At 35.4% G+C, this 18605-nt stretch overlaps 1 protein-coding gene across 2 annotated transcripts; it reads left to right on the top strand.

Annotated features, from left to right (window-relative positions):
• The first annotated feature begins 9226 nt into the window (after positions 1–9226).
• LOC141406488 (digestive cysteine proteinase 1-like) lies at positions 9227–18162 on the top strand. Of its 2 annotated transcripts, none has more exons than XM_073992020.1 (4): positions 9227–9283; positions 16774–17003; positions 17076–17284; positions 17345–18162. In XM_073992020.1, the coding sequence occupies exons 2-4, from the start codon at positions 16824–16826 to the stop codon at positions 18045–18047; spliced, it is 1092 nt and encodes a 363-aa protein (XP_073848121.1). In that variant the 5' UTR covers positions 9227–9283; positions 16774–16823; the 3' UTR covers positions 18048–18162. The 2 variants fall into 2 exon arrangements, with proteins under 2 accessions (XP_073848121.1, XP_073848120.1); XM_073992019.1 differs by lacking the exon at positions 9227–9283 and adding an exon at positions 9535–9586.
• The last annotated feature ends 443 nt before the right edge of the window (positions 18163–18605 follow it).

Genomic DNA, 18605 nt, shown 5'->3' with positions numbered 1-18605 from the left:
ACATCAGCATCGCTAGCAATATTTTTGTGAAATTTGTTGCTACATGTTGTTGTTGTACATTGCTGCTAAACATATTTCGAAGAAATTTTAGCAGGCAAAGCTGCAAATATTCGGTACTTTTGCTAATATGGCGTTAGCATTTTAAACCCTGGCTATAATAAAGGGTGTTTTTTTAAGTTAGATAGAACTTTAAATTGTAAAAAGTAACACAAAAAATTAAATTTTGATGAAACTTTTTTTTATTTGTTTCAGTATACTCTGACAAATCATCATGAATAGACTCACGTTTGAACAACGCTACGAAATTATCAAAATTTACTTTGAAAATCAGTCGTCGATTCGCTCTAAAGCAGTTGGCAAATGACCCGTTGTTTTATCGCAAAATTGTGTTCAGCGATGAGGCGCATTTTTGACTGAACGGGTTTGTTAATAAGCAAAATTGCCGCATATGGAGTGAGACCAATCCACAAGAGACCCTACAGGCTCCATTACATCCAGAAAAATGCACCGTATGGTGCGGTTTTCACGCTGGTGGCACCATCGGACCTTATTTCTTCAAAAATGAGGCCGGAGCTCGCGTTACGGTCAATGGAGATCGTTACCGCACCATGATCAATGATTTTTTGTTTGAAAATATGGATGACATTGATCCGGAGGAGATGTGGTTTCAACAGGATGGCGCTACGTGCCATACGGCGAACGCAACCATCGACTTATTGAAATCAAAATTTGGCGATAAGTTGATTTCGAGAAGTGGACCTGTCAATTGGCCTCCAAGGTCGTGCGATTTGACACCTCTCGATTATTTCCTGTGGGGCTACGTGAATTCACTGGTTTATGCTGATAAACCAGCAACAATTGATGCCTTGGAGGCCAGCATTGTTCGTGTTATTCGTGACATACGGCCAGCAGTGCTCGAAAAAGTGGCCAAAAATTGGACGTCCAGAATGCACTTCGTCAAGAACAGCCGCGGTGCCCATATGCCCGAAATCATTTTCAAATGTTAATGTCACGTATTGATCTTTCGAATAAAAAAAAATATTGATTACAATTTAATTTTTTGTGTTATTTTTTGCAATTTCAAGTTCTATCGGCTTTAAAAAAAACACCCTATATAAACATGACCTTATACCCCGGTTACACTATTGAAGGTTAACCCACTAGGTTTAATAGATCCAGTGGGTTAATCTTTGCTGGGCCCTATTCCACGAAACAACTTATCAACTTTTCATTCTGCACTTATCAATATTTTTGACAATGCTCAAAGTTAAGTGTTCCACAGAACCATTATTTTTTGATAAGTGATAAGTTGCTAATTATAAAGTGAGTTTGCTTACTTTTCAAAATAATGTAGCTCTTTTTTTGATTTCTGTTCCACAAACGTTATTTCTGCTAAGTGAAAAGTTGTAACGGCAAAGCGTATTTTGCTAAGATTTTGCAAAAAAATTTGCTCTTTCGTTCCACAGAAAACTCTGCATTTTGATTTTGCAGATCAAATTTTGATAAGTTTGCCTTAAATTTGCGAGGTAAACGTTCTCTTTGCCAATGTACATTGTTAAAGCGAGATTTTGTTCGGAAATAGTGAAAACACGGTTATGACAAGAAATTGTAAAGATTTTTCCGAACTTCTACCCCCTGAATCAACCATCCTACTTCGAACTCTCACTATCCGAAATTCCACCCTACGAACAACCCCATTCCGAACTTCCACCCTGCGAACAACCTCACAAATCGATGTTTCTCGATTTTACATTTAGACTAAACTCTATTTGAGAGACTATTTTTATTTATTACTATACCCTCCACCATAATATGGAGGGTATATTAGATTTGTCATTTCATTTGTAACTCATCGAAATAATCATTTGCGACCCTATAAGGTATATACATATATTTTTGATCAGCGTAAAATTCTAAGTTGATTTAACCACATCCGTCCATCCGCCTGTTGTAATCACGCTATCTTCCGAACGAGTTGAGATAGAGGGATGAAATGCTGTTCACACGTGTCTTAAATCAAGTTGGAAGATGAGCTTTGTTATTGCCCCCATATAGCAGTGCCGTCAATTTCATCTATTTTAAGGTTTTTAGCTAAATTTTCAGAACGAATTAGTTATAATATGCTTCCAAAACTCACCGACATAGGTCCATCTTTTATTATAGCTCCCATATACTGCCCAATTTCAGCTACCTTGGCGTTATTAGCTACATTTCCAGGCCGAATTAGGTATAATTCAGTCAATCACCAAGAAACGTCTCCACAAAAAATTATGGATATAGGTCTACGTTTTTTACAGCCCCCATATAGCAGTACCGTCCGATTTCAGCTATTTTAAGGTTTTTAGATACATTTCTAGAACGAATTAGTTATAATTTGGCAAGTAACTTCTCCACTTTGTGGAGAAAGAAAACTAATTACTCTATGCCGAACATAACGCTTTTTACTTGTTTTATTTCGCTTAATTTTATTGTATTTTATTTGTATTTGCCTTCATTTTATTTTAGATTATTTTATTTCACTTAATTTTTTTTGTTTTATTTTACTTTATTTTATTTATTTTTTAACTTTATTTTATTTCAATTTACTTTACTTTATTTCACTTAATTTTCTTTTATTTCACTTCATTTTATATTGTTTTATTTTTATTTATATTTTAATTTATTTCATTTTATTTTACTTCATTTGATTTATTTTGATCTTATTTTAATTTATTTCATTTAATTATTATTTAATCTTTATTAAAATTATTTTATTTTATTTTTATTTCATATTAATTTATTTTATTTAATTTTATTTATTAGTTTTATTTTATTTTATTTTATTTTATTTTATTTTATTTTATTTTATTTTATTTTATTTTATTTTATTTTATTTTATTTTATTTTATTTTATTTTATTTTATTTTATTTTATTTTATTTTATTTTATTTTATTTTATTTTATTTTATTTTATATTATATTATTTTGTTTCATTTTATTTCAGTTTAATTTATTTAATTTAATTTTATTTTATTTATTTTTAATAATATCAGTTTCTTTTCATTTTTTCGCTCGTCTCAATTTTACATGTCTTATTTATTATTGCCAAGTAAAAAATAATGCAAAGATGATAAAACGTTCTGTGGAACAAATATCATTCACACTTTGCAAGAGAACTGAGAGACTTACCAAGATGGCTGACAAATTGAGCAAGAGAGCACAACAACTGTGCTAAAAGAACAGTGATAGAGAAATTTGCTAAGTGCAAGGGAAATTGAAAAGTAATTTTGTGGAACAAAAAAGGGTTATCACTTTTCAAAATAACTACTTTTTGATAAGTGCAAAATGAAAAGCGATAAGTTGTTTCGTGGAATAGGGCCCTGGTTACACTTAGCTTTTCGAGGATATAAACTGTCAGCTGATGTTTGTTTACGTATACATACAAAATAACTAATAAAGTCGCGTTTTACACTTTTACAATTTCTCGTATAAGATATCGTCCCCTCTTAGCTCATATTGATATATTTTACATACAGGGATACATTTTTGTATCATAGTATCAAGCGTACTTTTTGTTAAAAAAGTGTCTAATGTAAAAAAATAAATGTTTTATGATTTTCAAATAAGTTTTGAATTATTAACTCCATAAAATCTCATGCGACCAATCGTAAAGGTGTAAAACACGACAAACTCTGTTGCAAAAACAGTTGCAACTTTTGGTACTTTTTGAGTAGAGTTGGATTTTTTTGCACAAATACCGAATACAACACTGTATTTTTGGTGGATTTGTGCCGGATTTAAAATAAACCCAGTCGTGGGAGGATTTAATTTTTAATGTATGGCAAATCTGCTCAAATTTGACCAGATTAAGCAATAAATCCTCATGAAGTGGGTTAACCCGGCAAAAAGCTGTAGTGTAACCGTGCCATTACACTCGAATTTACTACAATATTAACTACCCAGCAAACATTTTTGGAAGTTGTGCATGTGGAGTTATGATTTCACAACATCCTTCGATGCAGTCCACACGGAGTTATGAAAAATACACTCCGTTGGATACAATTTATAAACAGTTGCTTTAGAGATCCCTACAAAAAAAAAACAGTTGGTTGATCCCTACCAAGATCTATTTAACAGGTCACGTAAGTAGCACAACAACAACTACTTTTTGGCTGAAAATTCTTCAATATGTCAAAATGTTTGTTTACGTTTTCATACAATTCATTAACAATAACAAAAAATTTGACAGATTGAAACCAATCAGCTGGTCGTTTTACGCCACCTTATTATTTCATCATGATCCCTACGCACCGCTGGCGAAATCATTTATTCTAAAAATAAGAGAGAGTGTATACATTTCTAATGCTAAGTCTCAACTTAAATGTGATTGAATTTAATGGAAACTTTTTCTTTAATTTGTGTTTATATAATAAAGTTCTTTGTATTATTGTTTTACACAAAAAATAAATGCATTTTATTTATTCTGGGATATTTCGCAATGGCTTGCATTTTTATTGCATCTTTAGACTGACTAAAAATGCAATCTGAAGAGTGCCTTTAAATTCAATCCGAAACACTACATCAAAAGAAGTGATTTGGATCGAAAATGGAGTGCAACCTAGCTGTGTGCTGTGGAAGCAAAATGGGGTGCATCCTAGCTGCCCGCTCCCTTGTAAAATTCATACGTGAATTTATAGAAAAAGATGTACTCCAACGTCACTTGTACTGTACACTTGTAGTAATTCAACTGCATCCGTGGATGCAAACTTTTTACTGGGTTTATGCATGTTTACCTCAAATCAAAATTAATTAATATCTGTTCCAAAAACCTGCCAGAATCTGATATTTTTGCATTTGTTAACAAAATGTCTGTTCCAGAACCTGCAAGAAGCTACTAGTTTTTACTACGATAACGTTTTTTCCTTTGTGTTATCGAAAAAAATAGTAAAAATTAGTAGATTCTTGTATTTTTGGAACAGACCAAATTTTAAAAGCAAAAAAAAAAATTTAAAATTTGGAAAAGTAGATTCTAATAGGTTCAGAGCAATAGCTATTAGCTTGATAAATGGCACTAATGTAAACGTATCCGTATGGTATTGCCATCAATAGCTCTGTTCCAGAAATAAAAAGTTTTTACAATTTTTACCACTTTTACACATTTTGCGTTCCCTTACACAAAATTTATATGAAAATCGTTTACGACTTTTACAACTTTTACGACTTTTACCACTTTATAAAGTACGGGAACAGGCCAAATGTTTCAACAAATTTAATAGGCCATTTAGATATGACATCGTTAGCCGGATTTAGCTCATTATCAGGTTTTATTTGCTAAATCCGGCTAAAATCTACCAGATTTCCCATACAAAAATAAATCCTCGTAGTGAGTGGATTTGATTTAAATCCGGCATAAATCCTCGTATACAACTCTGTTTCTAGAAAATACAAAAATGGTCTGTTCCTTTACTTTAAAAAATGGTAACAGTGGCAAAAAATGGTAAAAGTGGTAAACTGCTCTCATATAAATTGTATGCTTTTAAAAGTAAGGGAACGCTTTGCGGGTAAAAAGTGGAAAAACTGGTAACCTCAGGCACGTAAAGGAACACGACTAAAGTTGCAAGGTGGCACAAGAAACAAGGTAGACGCATCGGTGAATTGCTACAATAAAAATAATTTAAAATTAACAACCTGTTTCACTATGTCGAACTAAAATGAAAACAAAAGAATAACTACTAAACTCCTGTATGATTTTTAAATTTTGTAGTTGTTTTGAAGCAAACACAAAATCACAATATTGCCATGAAAGCCAAAGTTTAGGTGTTTTTCATTCGTATTCATTTTCTTTCGACACAGTGAAATAAACCCTTAATTTGCTTTGATATACAAATCTGATTTTAAGCCACCAAGACTAAAGGCCTCGACACATAAGCGGCTGGTTTTCTGTCTGAAGCCATTTCTGGGAATGGAATAAAGAAATGTCAGAACCACATTTGAATTAGGTCGAACTTGGTCTTTAGTCTTTTATCAGATATGACTTCAGCAGGAATGCCATGCTTCTTATGTGTCGAGGCCTTAATATTTACGATGTATTAACGATAAAAACAATTCTTTACTTGCTCATTAGTTAGCATTAGTAGCATAATGTGCTAACATTTTCAATATTAAACAATAAATTTTTAAATTGCCGTATGCTTTTTGAGACGAATTAAACTTACAACAACTTCTTCTGACGTTTCAAATTCGATCGAATGGGCCATGGTGGAATTAGAAGGTGTTACACCAAATCATACCAAACGTCAAATTTGGTCACAATAATATGCCTGTTCGACAACTTTGCAAGTAAAAAGTTTTTACAAGTTCTTGCAACTACTTGCAAGACTTCTCAATTCTCTTTTACTGAAGAAGTTTGTTATCGAACAGCATTTTGTAAAAATTTGTGCAAATTTGTACAAACTTTTGGGTTATCGTACAGACCTAATGTATTATTGTGAATTGCTTGTTTACATTTTGTATGTCTTTTTATTCACAATAATGAATTTTGACGCAAAGGAATTGGCATTTGAAACCCAGTGGGTTTTTTTTAAATTCGGTTATATATAAACGTAACATTATAAAGGAAATTTTTTATCGTAGTACAAATTTGTAGATTGTCGCAGGTTCTGGAACAGAGCATTTCTTTTTCATTTCCACCACAATCCTCGGAACATATAGTACGTTTACATATAACCGGATTTAATAAACACACTTGGTTTAAAATGTCAATTCCTTTGCGTATACGCCAAAATAAATCCTCATAAAGAATGTTAACCCGTATAAAAGCTCTAGTGCAAACGGCGTTTATATCGTCACCATAAATGCCGGAAGACGTAACCGACACGGAAATCGAAATTCGTTTTTTGATAGAATCTGATATATTAAGCTAAAATACATGCTCTAGCAAAATTTCAAGCTTCTAAGTTTAAAAGTAACGATCCTATTCAAGAAATGCCAATAGACGTAACAGCATACTGTAATTTTCATAGAACACAAACAATAGCTTCGTTCCATTACTTTTTTAATGGTAAAATGTTCAAAAGAGAAAACTGTCAAAAATGAGTTCAACGCACACATTTTTCAAAACTGTACGGGATGGAAAAATGGCAGAAACGTCAAAAAAATCTGGATGTCAAAGTCGGCGTGTCAGCGAATCGGAAGCCGGCAAACATGTTGCACATTTTTGCTCGCTTAAATTTGTCGTGTAAAAAGTTTCTAAAGAGAAAGCCATTCAGCGCCATTTTTGTTCAAAGAGAAGTGAACATTTTGCAACTTTTTTGGTGTACGGGAACGCATTTCGGGGAAAAATTTTCAAAATGTGTTAAATGTGTAAAAACTTTTTAGTTCTGGAACGAAGCTAATGTATTCTTTGATTTTTGCAGCAATTATAATGCCAGAGGGAGGGCTTATTGAGTTAATGTATAATTTCCAAGGGGGCGGATTCGGTTAACCGGTTATTTGACCCGAAAATCCAGGTTCAAAACCGGGTTAGACCCTGTTCTACTGAACCGATTACTACAAAATGGGTAACGTATGAAAGCTTATGGAAATACCTATCGCATGGTGTAGTTACTTTAACAGTTTTGTCTCTAACTCGTCTTATTTCTCCATATGCGTAATTTGACTCTTAAGGTCTGCGTACATAAGCTGCTCTGCCTGATTGCCTTGCGTTCCTGCTTCATTTTTGACATAATAAAAATAAAAGAATAAAGAAGGCCGAGGAAATTTCGAACTGGGTTGCCCTTTTCTTTTTTATTCTTTTATCAGAAGTAAGCAAGGTAACGAGGCAAGGCTGCTTATCTACGCAGGCCTTTAGGTGACGACATCTCAAGAATGGTCTCGTTTTTTTTTTCAAAAATCACAAAGACCATTCTTTTAGTTAATTTTTAAAGCAATAACTTTGACTTTAGACGATTTTTACTGGTCTTACAGAAAAAATCCATAATTGAAATAATTGAAGATGATGACAGAAGACCTATGCCCTGATTTAAATAAACATCTAAAACGCACATATGGAAAACAATATGTTAACCGTACAAAAGGAAGTGGTTATTCGGAAGGCAATGCTCGTCTCGATATTGTTCATCTTTCCAAGAGAAAGAACGAACGGAAATATTCAAAATTTGGGGCGTTGATACGAAAACGTGTATATGCTCAAAATTGACGTCGTTCTAGTACAAAGATGTATTCTTTGAAGACGGATACGATTAGGCTGTCAGTTTGCAAAAGATGGTCTTGTCAACCAGACCATGGTTTAATAGAGATCAACTGATTGTAGTAATCAAATAGGTCCAGAGAAAAACGCAAATTTTCTTTATTGGTTTACTTATACAAAAAGACAGGAAATCCTACAGTCACTGCGAGCAATGGCTTTTGATCCTAGCAGTATAATCTTTTTTAAAACTGATATCAAATACGACTACCAGATTCTACCATAGGGAAGTTCCGGAAATTTTGAGGCAGTGCATACTCCTCAGATGTACACACAAAGGCTAAAAGTTTCAAAAAAGAAATTTTAACACCTGCAAGACTTAAAACGCTTAATTCCAAGTGATTGTCATTACTTTTATGACAACATTCCTTATGACAATTAGAAGTTACATTTAAACTGTTACAGATCACTTAATTCATATGAACTATATTTTGTCCATAAATTGACTTAAATACAACAACAAATATAATATTCCAGATTTAATATCGTCTAATACAATTGAAATTATAAGTAATTATAGTGATGGTCGGAATAGACAGTTCATCTAATTGTGGTGCATTGAAATATCAACGTTAAGACTTGGAATTGAACCCAACACCGTCAGATTGCTAGTTTAAAGTTCGCTTAACCGCGTAGGCCAATAAACCAGGTCTAATTTGTTTATAATTTTTCATTTATACTAGTTTCTTCAAATGTATATTCATAAATTGTGGGTTACGTCTTTTAGCATTTCAGAAAAATACAATACCAAAAGACCTAACCCACACAGCTTCTTACATTCTGAAAAAATATATTTCTTCTCTATCTTAAAACACGATACTAAAAATTTTCCATATATTATAACACCGTTTTTATTTTGTAACGTTTTTTGTTTCTCCTGTAAAGTTTTATTTTTGTGGGTTACGTCTTCCGGCATTTATGGTGACGATATATAACTGCATTTAGTATATCTACTGCATTTCAAATGTTAACTCCATTGTGTATAACGTCAAATAAATCTTCATAAAGAAGGCTAACCCACCAAAAACTTCTAATGTAAACGTTAATTAATATTTACAAGTAATGCTATAAACCTAATTTGTTATTGAAAATTCTCAAACTTATTGTCACATAACAGAATTTATTTCCCTACTATCTAATAAACTTTAACTAGATATCAAAAATATATTGAACAGATTAACGGAATATACGGTCAAAACTGAACGATATTTCATGTCGTTGTTGTTTTATTGGAAATGCTAATTCCAATTTGTCTTAAGGAAATGCTAATTCGTTTTTTTTTCAAATCGATCTGTCGATACTGTCTGTCTGTTTTCTTTTCATTAGAATTTGTGGGTGTTCTCCAAAATCAATAACGAACAGGTAACGTAATCCGACAAACAGGTTCGGTCATTAACTGCAAATGCCAAGATCAAGTCTAAACAACTAATTTAGAATCTGTTTGTTCGTTTGTATATTTGTTTGTTGTTTTACTGTCAGTTACAAAATTACAAATCAAATACAAATGAAAACATTAAACAAATCATCATCATCAATAATAGTAGGTAATTTGTTGTTTTTTTTTGTTTGTTTTGTTTTTGAGAATGGATACAGTGGTTTTGGAAACTAAATTAATGAAACAAGAGGTCTTATACCTCGGTTACACTTAACCGGATTAAATAAACCCACTGGGTTTCAAATGTCAATTCCATAGCGCAAACGTCAAATAAATCCTAATGAAGTGGGTTAACCCGGCAAAAAAAAAACTCTAATGTAACCGTGCTATTAAAGCCGGAAAGGTAGAAACACAATGATTTAGTTCAAGTGTGAACAGAATGAAATACGCCGCTTTATCACGCTCAGATTCATCTAAAAGACTGAAGGCAAAGTACTACCTAATTCATATTGTTACGGAATTAGATTTAACTAATGTCCGTGTAGACGTTGTTTTATTCCCCGATACGATTTGTACCAAATAAAACAGGGTTCGTTTTAGATTACGTTTCTACAATGCTTTATTTACTTTATTACACTTATTCAGATCCGACTTTAATTACTAAGCACACAGCAAGTCTCTAGTTAGCACGCAGCTACTCTTTTACCGATCTGTTCAGTTCAACGCTTAAAACACAACTCCTCAATGTTGCCATTCGTAACTCTATTTATACCCAAAATCTCCTTGGTCTAGAAATATCTAGAAATATGGCAACAACTCGAATCTGTGCAGCGAACACACAGACTCACATTCGCACTAAGCGAACATCCATACTCACATACATACAAGCACAGTAATGACGTAACTACAACAACAAACAACTACACGAAATACAAGAAGTAGGAACTAAACGATAATTACATTATTGTTGCAAAACAAAACAAACAAAAGAACATTAACAAAAGGTAATGTAACGACTAGAATGATGAAGAGAGTTCTACATGGTAGTTGTTGTTGCTTAAATAAAGTAACTGCGTAATAAAAACTTTACGTTACAATTCAAATTTTTAAATTAACGGAAATTAAACTAAACTAACTTAAACCTATCAGTTACATTCGTAACAATATTAATTAGGCAGCATTTGAATTAGGTAGTACTTGGCCTTTAATCTTTGACATGAAACTGATGGGCCAAATACTTACGGACCGTTGTGAGACGCGTTGCGCGTTGAAAACAACAACCACATGAAAAATGTGTAAGTGATGCCAAGTTTGTTCTTGAAGTTTCCATGTGGCTGTTGTAACGCAACGCTCAACGCGCCGTTTGTGCCTGGGACATGAGCGTGAAAAAAGCGGCGTATTTCATTCTGTTCACACCTGAACTCAATCATCTCGTTGCTTCCTTTCTTCGCTTTGGCTAGTAAAAGAGTAAATGAAAAAGTTCCAGTGAGTTTATTAACAACAAAGCTTCAGGATATACACTTCAGCTCACTTGAATAGAACCCCCCTGCCAAATTTTATTCAACCTCCATTTTTTTCCGATTTATACAAGATATGAAGTTTTTAAGTTTTATTATATTTTGCGTCATGTGTTTGGAGTAAACTTAGTCATTCATTTGCATTAAAATCCAATTTATATAAGAATTATACAAGAAATACTAAATTAAGTAAAAAATTGGAGCAAAAAATTTGGCTCATTTGAATAGAACCCCCCTTTAAAACTTGGGAATGCAGAAAGATTGTGTTAGAATAGCGATGCATATTTACTCTATATTGAAAACGAAGTACTTTCAGTATTATTCAGTAAAAGGATATCCCTCCTGATTAAGGTTACATCCGTATATCCTACTTTGACAAGGATTATTTAAATAATCAGGTGTAATGCCTAAAAAACCTTGCTTATTTCTGTCAACAAGTTTGTTTTTGGAAGCGTACTGTCTCCTAGAGTCGTATATTTTACGCATAAGTCATTCCCATACAGTTTAGAGAATATTTACCACTGTAGAATATGGTGGCCCCTCCAGGATATCCGCATTTCTATTCAAATCTTTAAGATTCGATGACTCGAAGTGTACAAAAGTTTATAAAATCGTGATGAAATTGCCACTCGGGATATCCGAAAATGTTTCTCAATACTTGAAATGTCTGTTTTAGAACTCGTTTGTAAATTGTCGTGCTCATTTAGGCTGAACTAAATTGACGCCCAAGTCCTTGATAATTATTAATGCGTTCCAGCACAATAAAAACTCATTCATCGCTACAGAAACAATTTAGAAGATGGTCTTTCATTCGATAGACGCGATAATAATAATAGTTATATAGTTATGCAATTGTTTACTTAATGAAGAGAGTCCTTAATAATTATGAAGGACTTGGGCGTTAATTTCTTTCACCTTAAATGCGCACGACAAATTACAAAGGAGTTCTAAAACAGGCATTTCAAGCATTGAGAAACATTTTCGGATCGCCCGAGTAGAAATTTCATCACGATTTTATAAACTATTGTACACTTCGGGTCATCGAATCTTAAAGATTTGAATAGAAATGCGGATATCCTGGAGAAGCCACCATATTCTACAGTGGTAAATATTCTCGAAACTGTATGGGAATGACTTATGCGTAAAATATACGACTCTAGGAGACAGTACGCTTCCAACAATAAACTGGTTGACAGAAATAAGCAAGCATTAGACCTGATTATTTAAAGAATCCTTGCCAAAGCAGGATGTGCGGGTGTACCCTTAATCAGGAGGGATATACTTTTACTGAATATTTCTGAAAGTACTTCGTTTTCAATATAGAGTGAATATGCATCGCTATTCTAACACAATATTTCTGCATTCCCAAGTTTTAAAGGGGGGTTCTATTCAAATGAGCCAAATTTTGTACTCCAATTTTTGACTTAATTTAGTATTTCTTGTATAATTCTTATATAAATTGGATTTTAATGCAAATGAATGACTAAGTTTACTCCAAACACATGACGCAAAATATAATAAAAGTTAAAAACTTCATATCTTGTATAATTCGGAAAAAATGGAGGTTGAATAAAATGTTGCAGGAGGGTTCTATTCAAGTGAGCGGCAGTGTATTTGATATATACGCAATGAAATTGACATTTAAAATTCAGTGGGTTTCGTAAATCTAAACGTAATATAAACAAAATGTTCACTGGTTCCATAAAAATGCGTTTTTAGTGATTAATTACTTACTTAGGCCGCCATCAGACCATCTGCTTTTTCACATGTATGACATCAGCTGTTTTGTATATTAGTATACCCAAAGTGACAACATACATATGAAAAGGCAGATGATCTGATGGCCGCCTTACTTAGCTGGCCCATTACAGAACATTTGTTCCATAGGCCGAACTAAGAAAATATCTCCATTTCTCTCTATTTGTTGCTTCGCACTCTGGAATACCGCGCTTTTTCATCTCATCATCCACTTGTTTGCGCCATCTATTCCTTGGCTTGCCAATTCTGCGTGCACCGCCAAGCGGTTCGTAATTATACGCCTTTTTAGCGGGTTCATCATCGCTCATTCTTATGATATGGCCTAGCCCACGCAATCGCTGCATCTCGATACGTTTAACTATATTGATGTCGTTGTATAGCAGATACAGCTCGTGGTTCATGCGATGTCGATATTCACCGTCAACACAGATTGGTCCGTAGATCTTTCGAAGAATTTTTCTCTCAAACACACCAAGCACTGCCATGTCTGCTTGCACAGGTACCCAGGCTTCGGAGCCATACATCAGCACGGGTAGTATCAGTGTTTTGTAGAACGTTATTTTTGTTTGACGAGATGTGGCTTTGTTTTTAAAGTGCTTACTTAAGCCAAAGTAGCATCGGTTGGCCAATACAATTCTTCTTTTTATTTCACAACTGATGTCGTTTGTTGTGTTTATGGCGGTGCCGAGGTAGACGAAGTATTTTACTACATCAATATTGTAGGAATCAACTTCCACAGTCGTTCCGAGCTCAATGGATGCATTGCGCGTCGACAGACCCACTTTAGCAGATTCTCCTTCGACCTTTATAAAGGTATCAGTTACTTCTTTTACTAATCGGCCCATGATGTCTATATCATCAGCATAAGCAAGTAACATGTGACTATTGGTGTAGATTGTGCCACTTCTTTTGACGTTTGCCTCTCGTATAACCTTTTCCAGCAGGATGTTGAAGAGATCACACGAAAGGCTGTCTCCTTGTCTGAAACCTCTTTTGGTACCAAACTCTTCGGAGAGGTTCTTTCCTATTTTAACTGAGGACCTCGTGTCAGTTAAAGACATTTTACAAAGCCGGATGAGCTTTGCGGGGATACCAAGGAAGGTATAACGAAGGCTGCTTTATAATCGACAAAAAGGTGGTAGGTGTCGATTTGCATCTCTTGGGTCTTCTCCAGGATTTGCCGCAGGGTAAATATCTGGTCAATGGTGGACTTGCCAGGTCTAAAGCCGCATTTGTATGGTCCAATTATCTCGTTGACCATAGGCTTTAGTCGTTCGCACAATATCCCTGACACGATCTTGTAGGTAATAGGGAGTAGACTTATGCCCCTATAGTTAGAGCGTACAGTCTTATCTCCATTCTTGTGGATGGGGCACAGGATACTCAGGTTCCAATCGTCGGGTACTCGTTCTTCCTGCCAGATGGTGCTAACTAGCTGATGAATACACCTTATCAGCGTGTCGCCTCCGGTTTTGAACAGCTCGGCTGGCAAGCCATCGGCTTCTGCTGCCTTATTATTCTTTAGCCGATTTATTGCTGTCTTTACCTCATCTTGACTGGGCGGTATACATTCAATACCATCTTCTGGGATTGGGACTGTGGTATCTTCGTCGTCTTCGCTGCTATTGGATACCAACAGTTTTGAAAAATGTTCTTTCCATATCCTGAGTACACTATCTGTATCAGTTACCAAATTACCTTGCTGGTCTCTACAGGATTATGTGCCTGTACCAAAGCCATCAGTTTGATGCTTGACTCTTTGGTAGAATTTTCGGCCTTCATTCTGGCTCCTGTACATCTCGATTTTGTCACACTCCCGCTTTTCCATCTCTCTCTTTTTCCTGCGGAAAAGACGTTTCTCCTCTCTCCTTTTCTCCCTGTATCTCTCTCGTGCGCTACGCGTTGCTACGGATTGTAAAGTAGCCCTATATGCCGCATTTTTCTCTTCGGTGGCAGCACGACACTCCTGATCATACCATGGATTCCTTGGTGGAGGTCTCTGGTATCCAAGTATGGATTTTGCGGCTGTTTGCATGGAGTGGGCAATGCTTTGCCATTGCGCTGATATGATTATCGGGATGAGGAGAGCTTTGATTAAGCAATTGGGCTAGTTGAGTGGAATATGCTGTGGCTTTCTGTTGTGATTGCAGCTTACCGATGTCTAACTTTCGTCTTGTGTCTGTTCGTACTTTGCTTGCTACGTTTAAGCGGGTGCGTACCTTTGCTGCAACAAGGTAGTGGTCCGAATCAATGTTTGCGCCTCGGAACGATCGTACATCCAACACGCTCGATGAATGTCTTCCATCTATCACAACATAATCAATTTGATTTCATGTTTTCTGATCTGGAGACAGCCAGGTGCCCTTATGAATATCGAGATGATTAAATCTGGTACTGCTAACTACCATATTTCTTGCAGCTGCAAAGTCTATCAGCCTCATACCTTTGTCAGATGTTTCGCTGTGGAGACTGAATTTCCCGACTTTTGGGCCAAAGATATTCTCCTTTCCAATTTTGGCATTAACATCGCCTAGAATAATTTTAATGTCATGGGCAGGGCAACGGTCATATGTTTCTTCTAAGCGCTAGTAAAATACATATATCTTTGGTCTGTTCGTCCTTTTCTTCAGTGGGAGCATGAGCGCAAATAAAGCTGATGTTGAAGAATTTAGCTTTTATTCGAATTGCAGCAAGTCCTTCATTCACTGGGGTGAAGCTGGATACCAAATGTTTTAGTCTCCGACTAACTACGAATCCGCAACCAAACTCATGCTTTACGTCATGGCAGCTATAATACAGGAGCTTGCGTCACCTTAGATGTTGTTGTGACGCCTTTCCCAATCCATCGTATTTCCTGTATGGCAGTAATATCGGCCTTGTAATTTTCAAGTACGTCTGCCAATGCGAAGACTGAACTTTCTCTATAAAGGCTGCGAACATTCCAGGTGCAGATTCGCAGATCATGGTTCTTAAAACGTTTGCGGGGTTCGTCAACTTTAGAGCGGTTTGTTTTTCTTTTCTTTCGTTTTTTTTATAGTAGGCTGTTTTTTCTAGCGGAGGGTTACTAACCCGACGCCCAAACCCAAGTTTTTAACGTTCTTATGGGTGAACGCGCGGCATATGTTAGCTCACTACCTTTAACGGGGGTTAAAGGCAGTTCCCCAGGTAACACCACGGGGAGGTAAGTGTCCATTTGAGATGAAAGAGGGACCAAGATAAATCCTGGGCTTTGCCATGTTAAAACCGGTCAGGACCGTTCCTTGGTATCTTCCATCCCCTACGTCACCCAGTTATTTGTCAGATATTTAATGGAACTGACAACTTAAATGACACTTGTCATTGTATACTATCTGTTTGGTGTAAGTGGGTCTTAAGATTCATCGATCGGTTAAATTGGATATAGCTGACCCGGTTCGCGTTGCTGGCCCGTTGTTTGGGTTCTCCGTGTAAACTTTAGTTATCTATCCAGTATTGATACAGTCATAATTAGGCATCCCTCTAGAAACTTCGTTCCCATCCTGCCTATTGTAGGGTGTTTGTGGAGGAGTAGAAATTCGTGGTGTAGAACTGGAGCAATGCCGAAACAGTAGCTCTGAAGCGGTAGCCGGTTAGTTATTTGTTGATCACAAATCAAATAAAGCTAATTAATAAACACGAACCGGTAATTAACGAATCTATAAAAGATGCTGTTCAAGAACAATTCTAAATATTATCTGTGATTATATACGAAAGGTTAGTTGATCCGCTTGTCCGCTAAATTTCTTAAACAGTCTATTATACAATAGCTAACCAGCTAGCTAGTTGGTGGCGCCCAATTGATTTTGCAAATTGAATTTAAATAAATTTTGGTTCAATATTTTTTTACTTTCTTCTGATTTCGTTTTTCGTGTGCGCAACAGATCTTCGGGGAATTTTCATCGAGAGCAGCAGGAATAGCCTGTGAACAGAAATGCAGTTAAGTTTGTTCCTTTTGCCATTGTGCTTTGCCTTGGCCTATTGCCAATTTGGTGGTTTTGGTGACTTCGGTAACAGTTTCACCAATACCCTAAGTAGTGGTGTGGACACCATAGCTTCGACTTTTAAGGGGCTTCCCCTTGTTGATAATGTACGGGATTTTGGTGAATTCGCTGTAAGTAGACACTTTGAGGGACATTGTGCAACCTAAGAAGACTTATCATAAACCTGCCCACTTATTTCATAGGCAAAAACTGGCAGGACATATGCCGATGCTGCTGAAAAAACCCTGCGTGAAACACTTTTCAAGGATCGCCTGAATTTTGTGGACCAACATAACAAATTGCTGGAAGCCGGTGTAACGACATTCGCAACTGCTATTAATGCTTTTGCTGATTATACCTTCGAAGAATTTGTGTCAAAACTTACCGGTAACAAAAAAACCAGCCAGGGAGAGTAAGTTTTTGGAAATCTTTATTATATGATAAATTATCATAAAAAATGTTCCTTCCTTAGAACTATAGCCAAGGAATATCGCCAAACGGCTGCTCCTCCGGCCGCTGCCAAAATCCCCGACTCCTTCGATTGGCGTCAAAAGGGTGGTGTTACTCCCGTCAAATACCAAGAAGATTGCGGCAGTTGCTGGTCATTTGCAGCCACGGGTGCCATTGAGGGTCATTACTTCCGCAAAACCGGAAAATTGGTTAATTTATCCGAACAAAATTTCGTCGATTGCGGCAAAATTGATACAGGTTTGGCTGGTTGTGATGGTGGTTTCCAAGAATATGCTTTCGCATTTGCTGCAAAACAAAAAGGTGTAGCCAAGTCGGAAGGTTATCCCTATTTAAATAAACAGGATACCTGTCATTATAAGCCCAATTTGAAGGGTGCTGAAATAAAAGGATTTGCCAGAATTAATGAAGGAGATGAAATAACAATGAAAAAAGTTATTGCCACATTGGGTCCTTTGGCCTGTTCCGTCAATGGTTTGGAATCGTTGTTGCTCTATAAGAGTGGTATTTATTCCGATGAAGAATGTAACAAGGGTGAACCAAATCACTCGGTCCTCGTTGTTGGCTATGGCAGTGAAAAGGGTCAAGATTATTGGATTGTCAAGAACAGTTGGGACAAGGCCTGGGGTGAGGAGGGTTACTTCCGTTTACCACGCGGCAAGAATTTCTGTGGCATTGCTTTGGAGTGCAGTTATCCCATTGTTTAACAAAAGAAGAATAAATGCTGAAACCCAATTTTTTTCTTAAAACCCAAGAATTTGGGATAATTATTAAATTCAAATTTAATAAAAAAAAAAATCTGAAAGAAAAAAATCTAAAAAATTGTTGTTTGGATAATAAAGTTTTAAAACAAAAAGTAAAGTTTTAAAACATTTAAATGCCTTCAAGACATTTGAATAACGTGGATAAAGTTTTAAATTTATTTGGAAGGAGTGGATAATATTCTGCGTCAGTTGGATTACTCGGATATTGTTTTTATTTTTTTGGAAGGCGTGGATAAATTTCCTTTGCGGGCTGTATAATTTGGATATTATTTAATTTTAAGCCATTTGGATAACTTGAATAATGTTTTAGGCTATTTGGATAACGTGGAAAAGGGTTTTATATTATTTGAATAAAGTTCCTGTGCACGTTGCATAATTTTAAAAATGTTTAAATAAAGTTTTTAAATTACTTGGAAGGCGTGGATAAAGTTCCTGTGTAAGTTGGATAATGTTTTAGACCATTTGGATTACGTGGATAAGGTTTTTAAATTATTTGGAAGG

The sequence above is a fragment of the Musca autumnalis genome, unplaced genomic scaffold, assembly GCF_047663935.1.
Source record: "Musca autumnalis isolate F117 unplaced genomic scaffold, ASM4766393v1 scaffold_5, whole genome shotgun sequence".
Taxonomy (NCBI): domain Eukaryota; kingdom Metazoa; phylum Arthropoda; class Insecta; order Diptera; family Muscidae; genus Musca; species Musca autumnalis.
This window is presented reverse-complemented; position numbering and strand designations above follow the sequence as displayed.

What these genes read in the sequence shown, in the direction of transcription:
- LOC141406488 (XM_073992020.1), top strand. Translation starts at nt 16,824, where the DNA reads ATGCAGTTAAGTTTGTTCCTTTTGCCATTGTGCTTTGCCTTGGCCTAT. An exon ending in GGGATTTTGGTGAATTCGCT is followed by an intron (nt 17,004 to 17,075) that starts GTAAGTAGACAC and finishes CTTATTTCATAG; the next exon opens with GCAAAAACTGGCAGGACATA. An exon ending in AAAAAAACCAGCCAGGGAGA is followed by an intron (nt 17,285 to 17,344) that starts GTAAGTTTTTGG and finishes TTCCTTCCTTAG; the next exon opens with AACTATAGCCAAGGAATATC.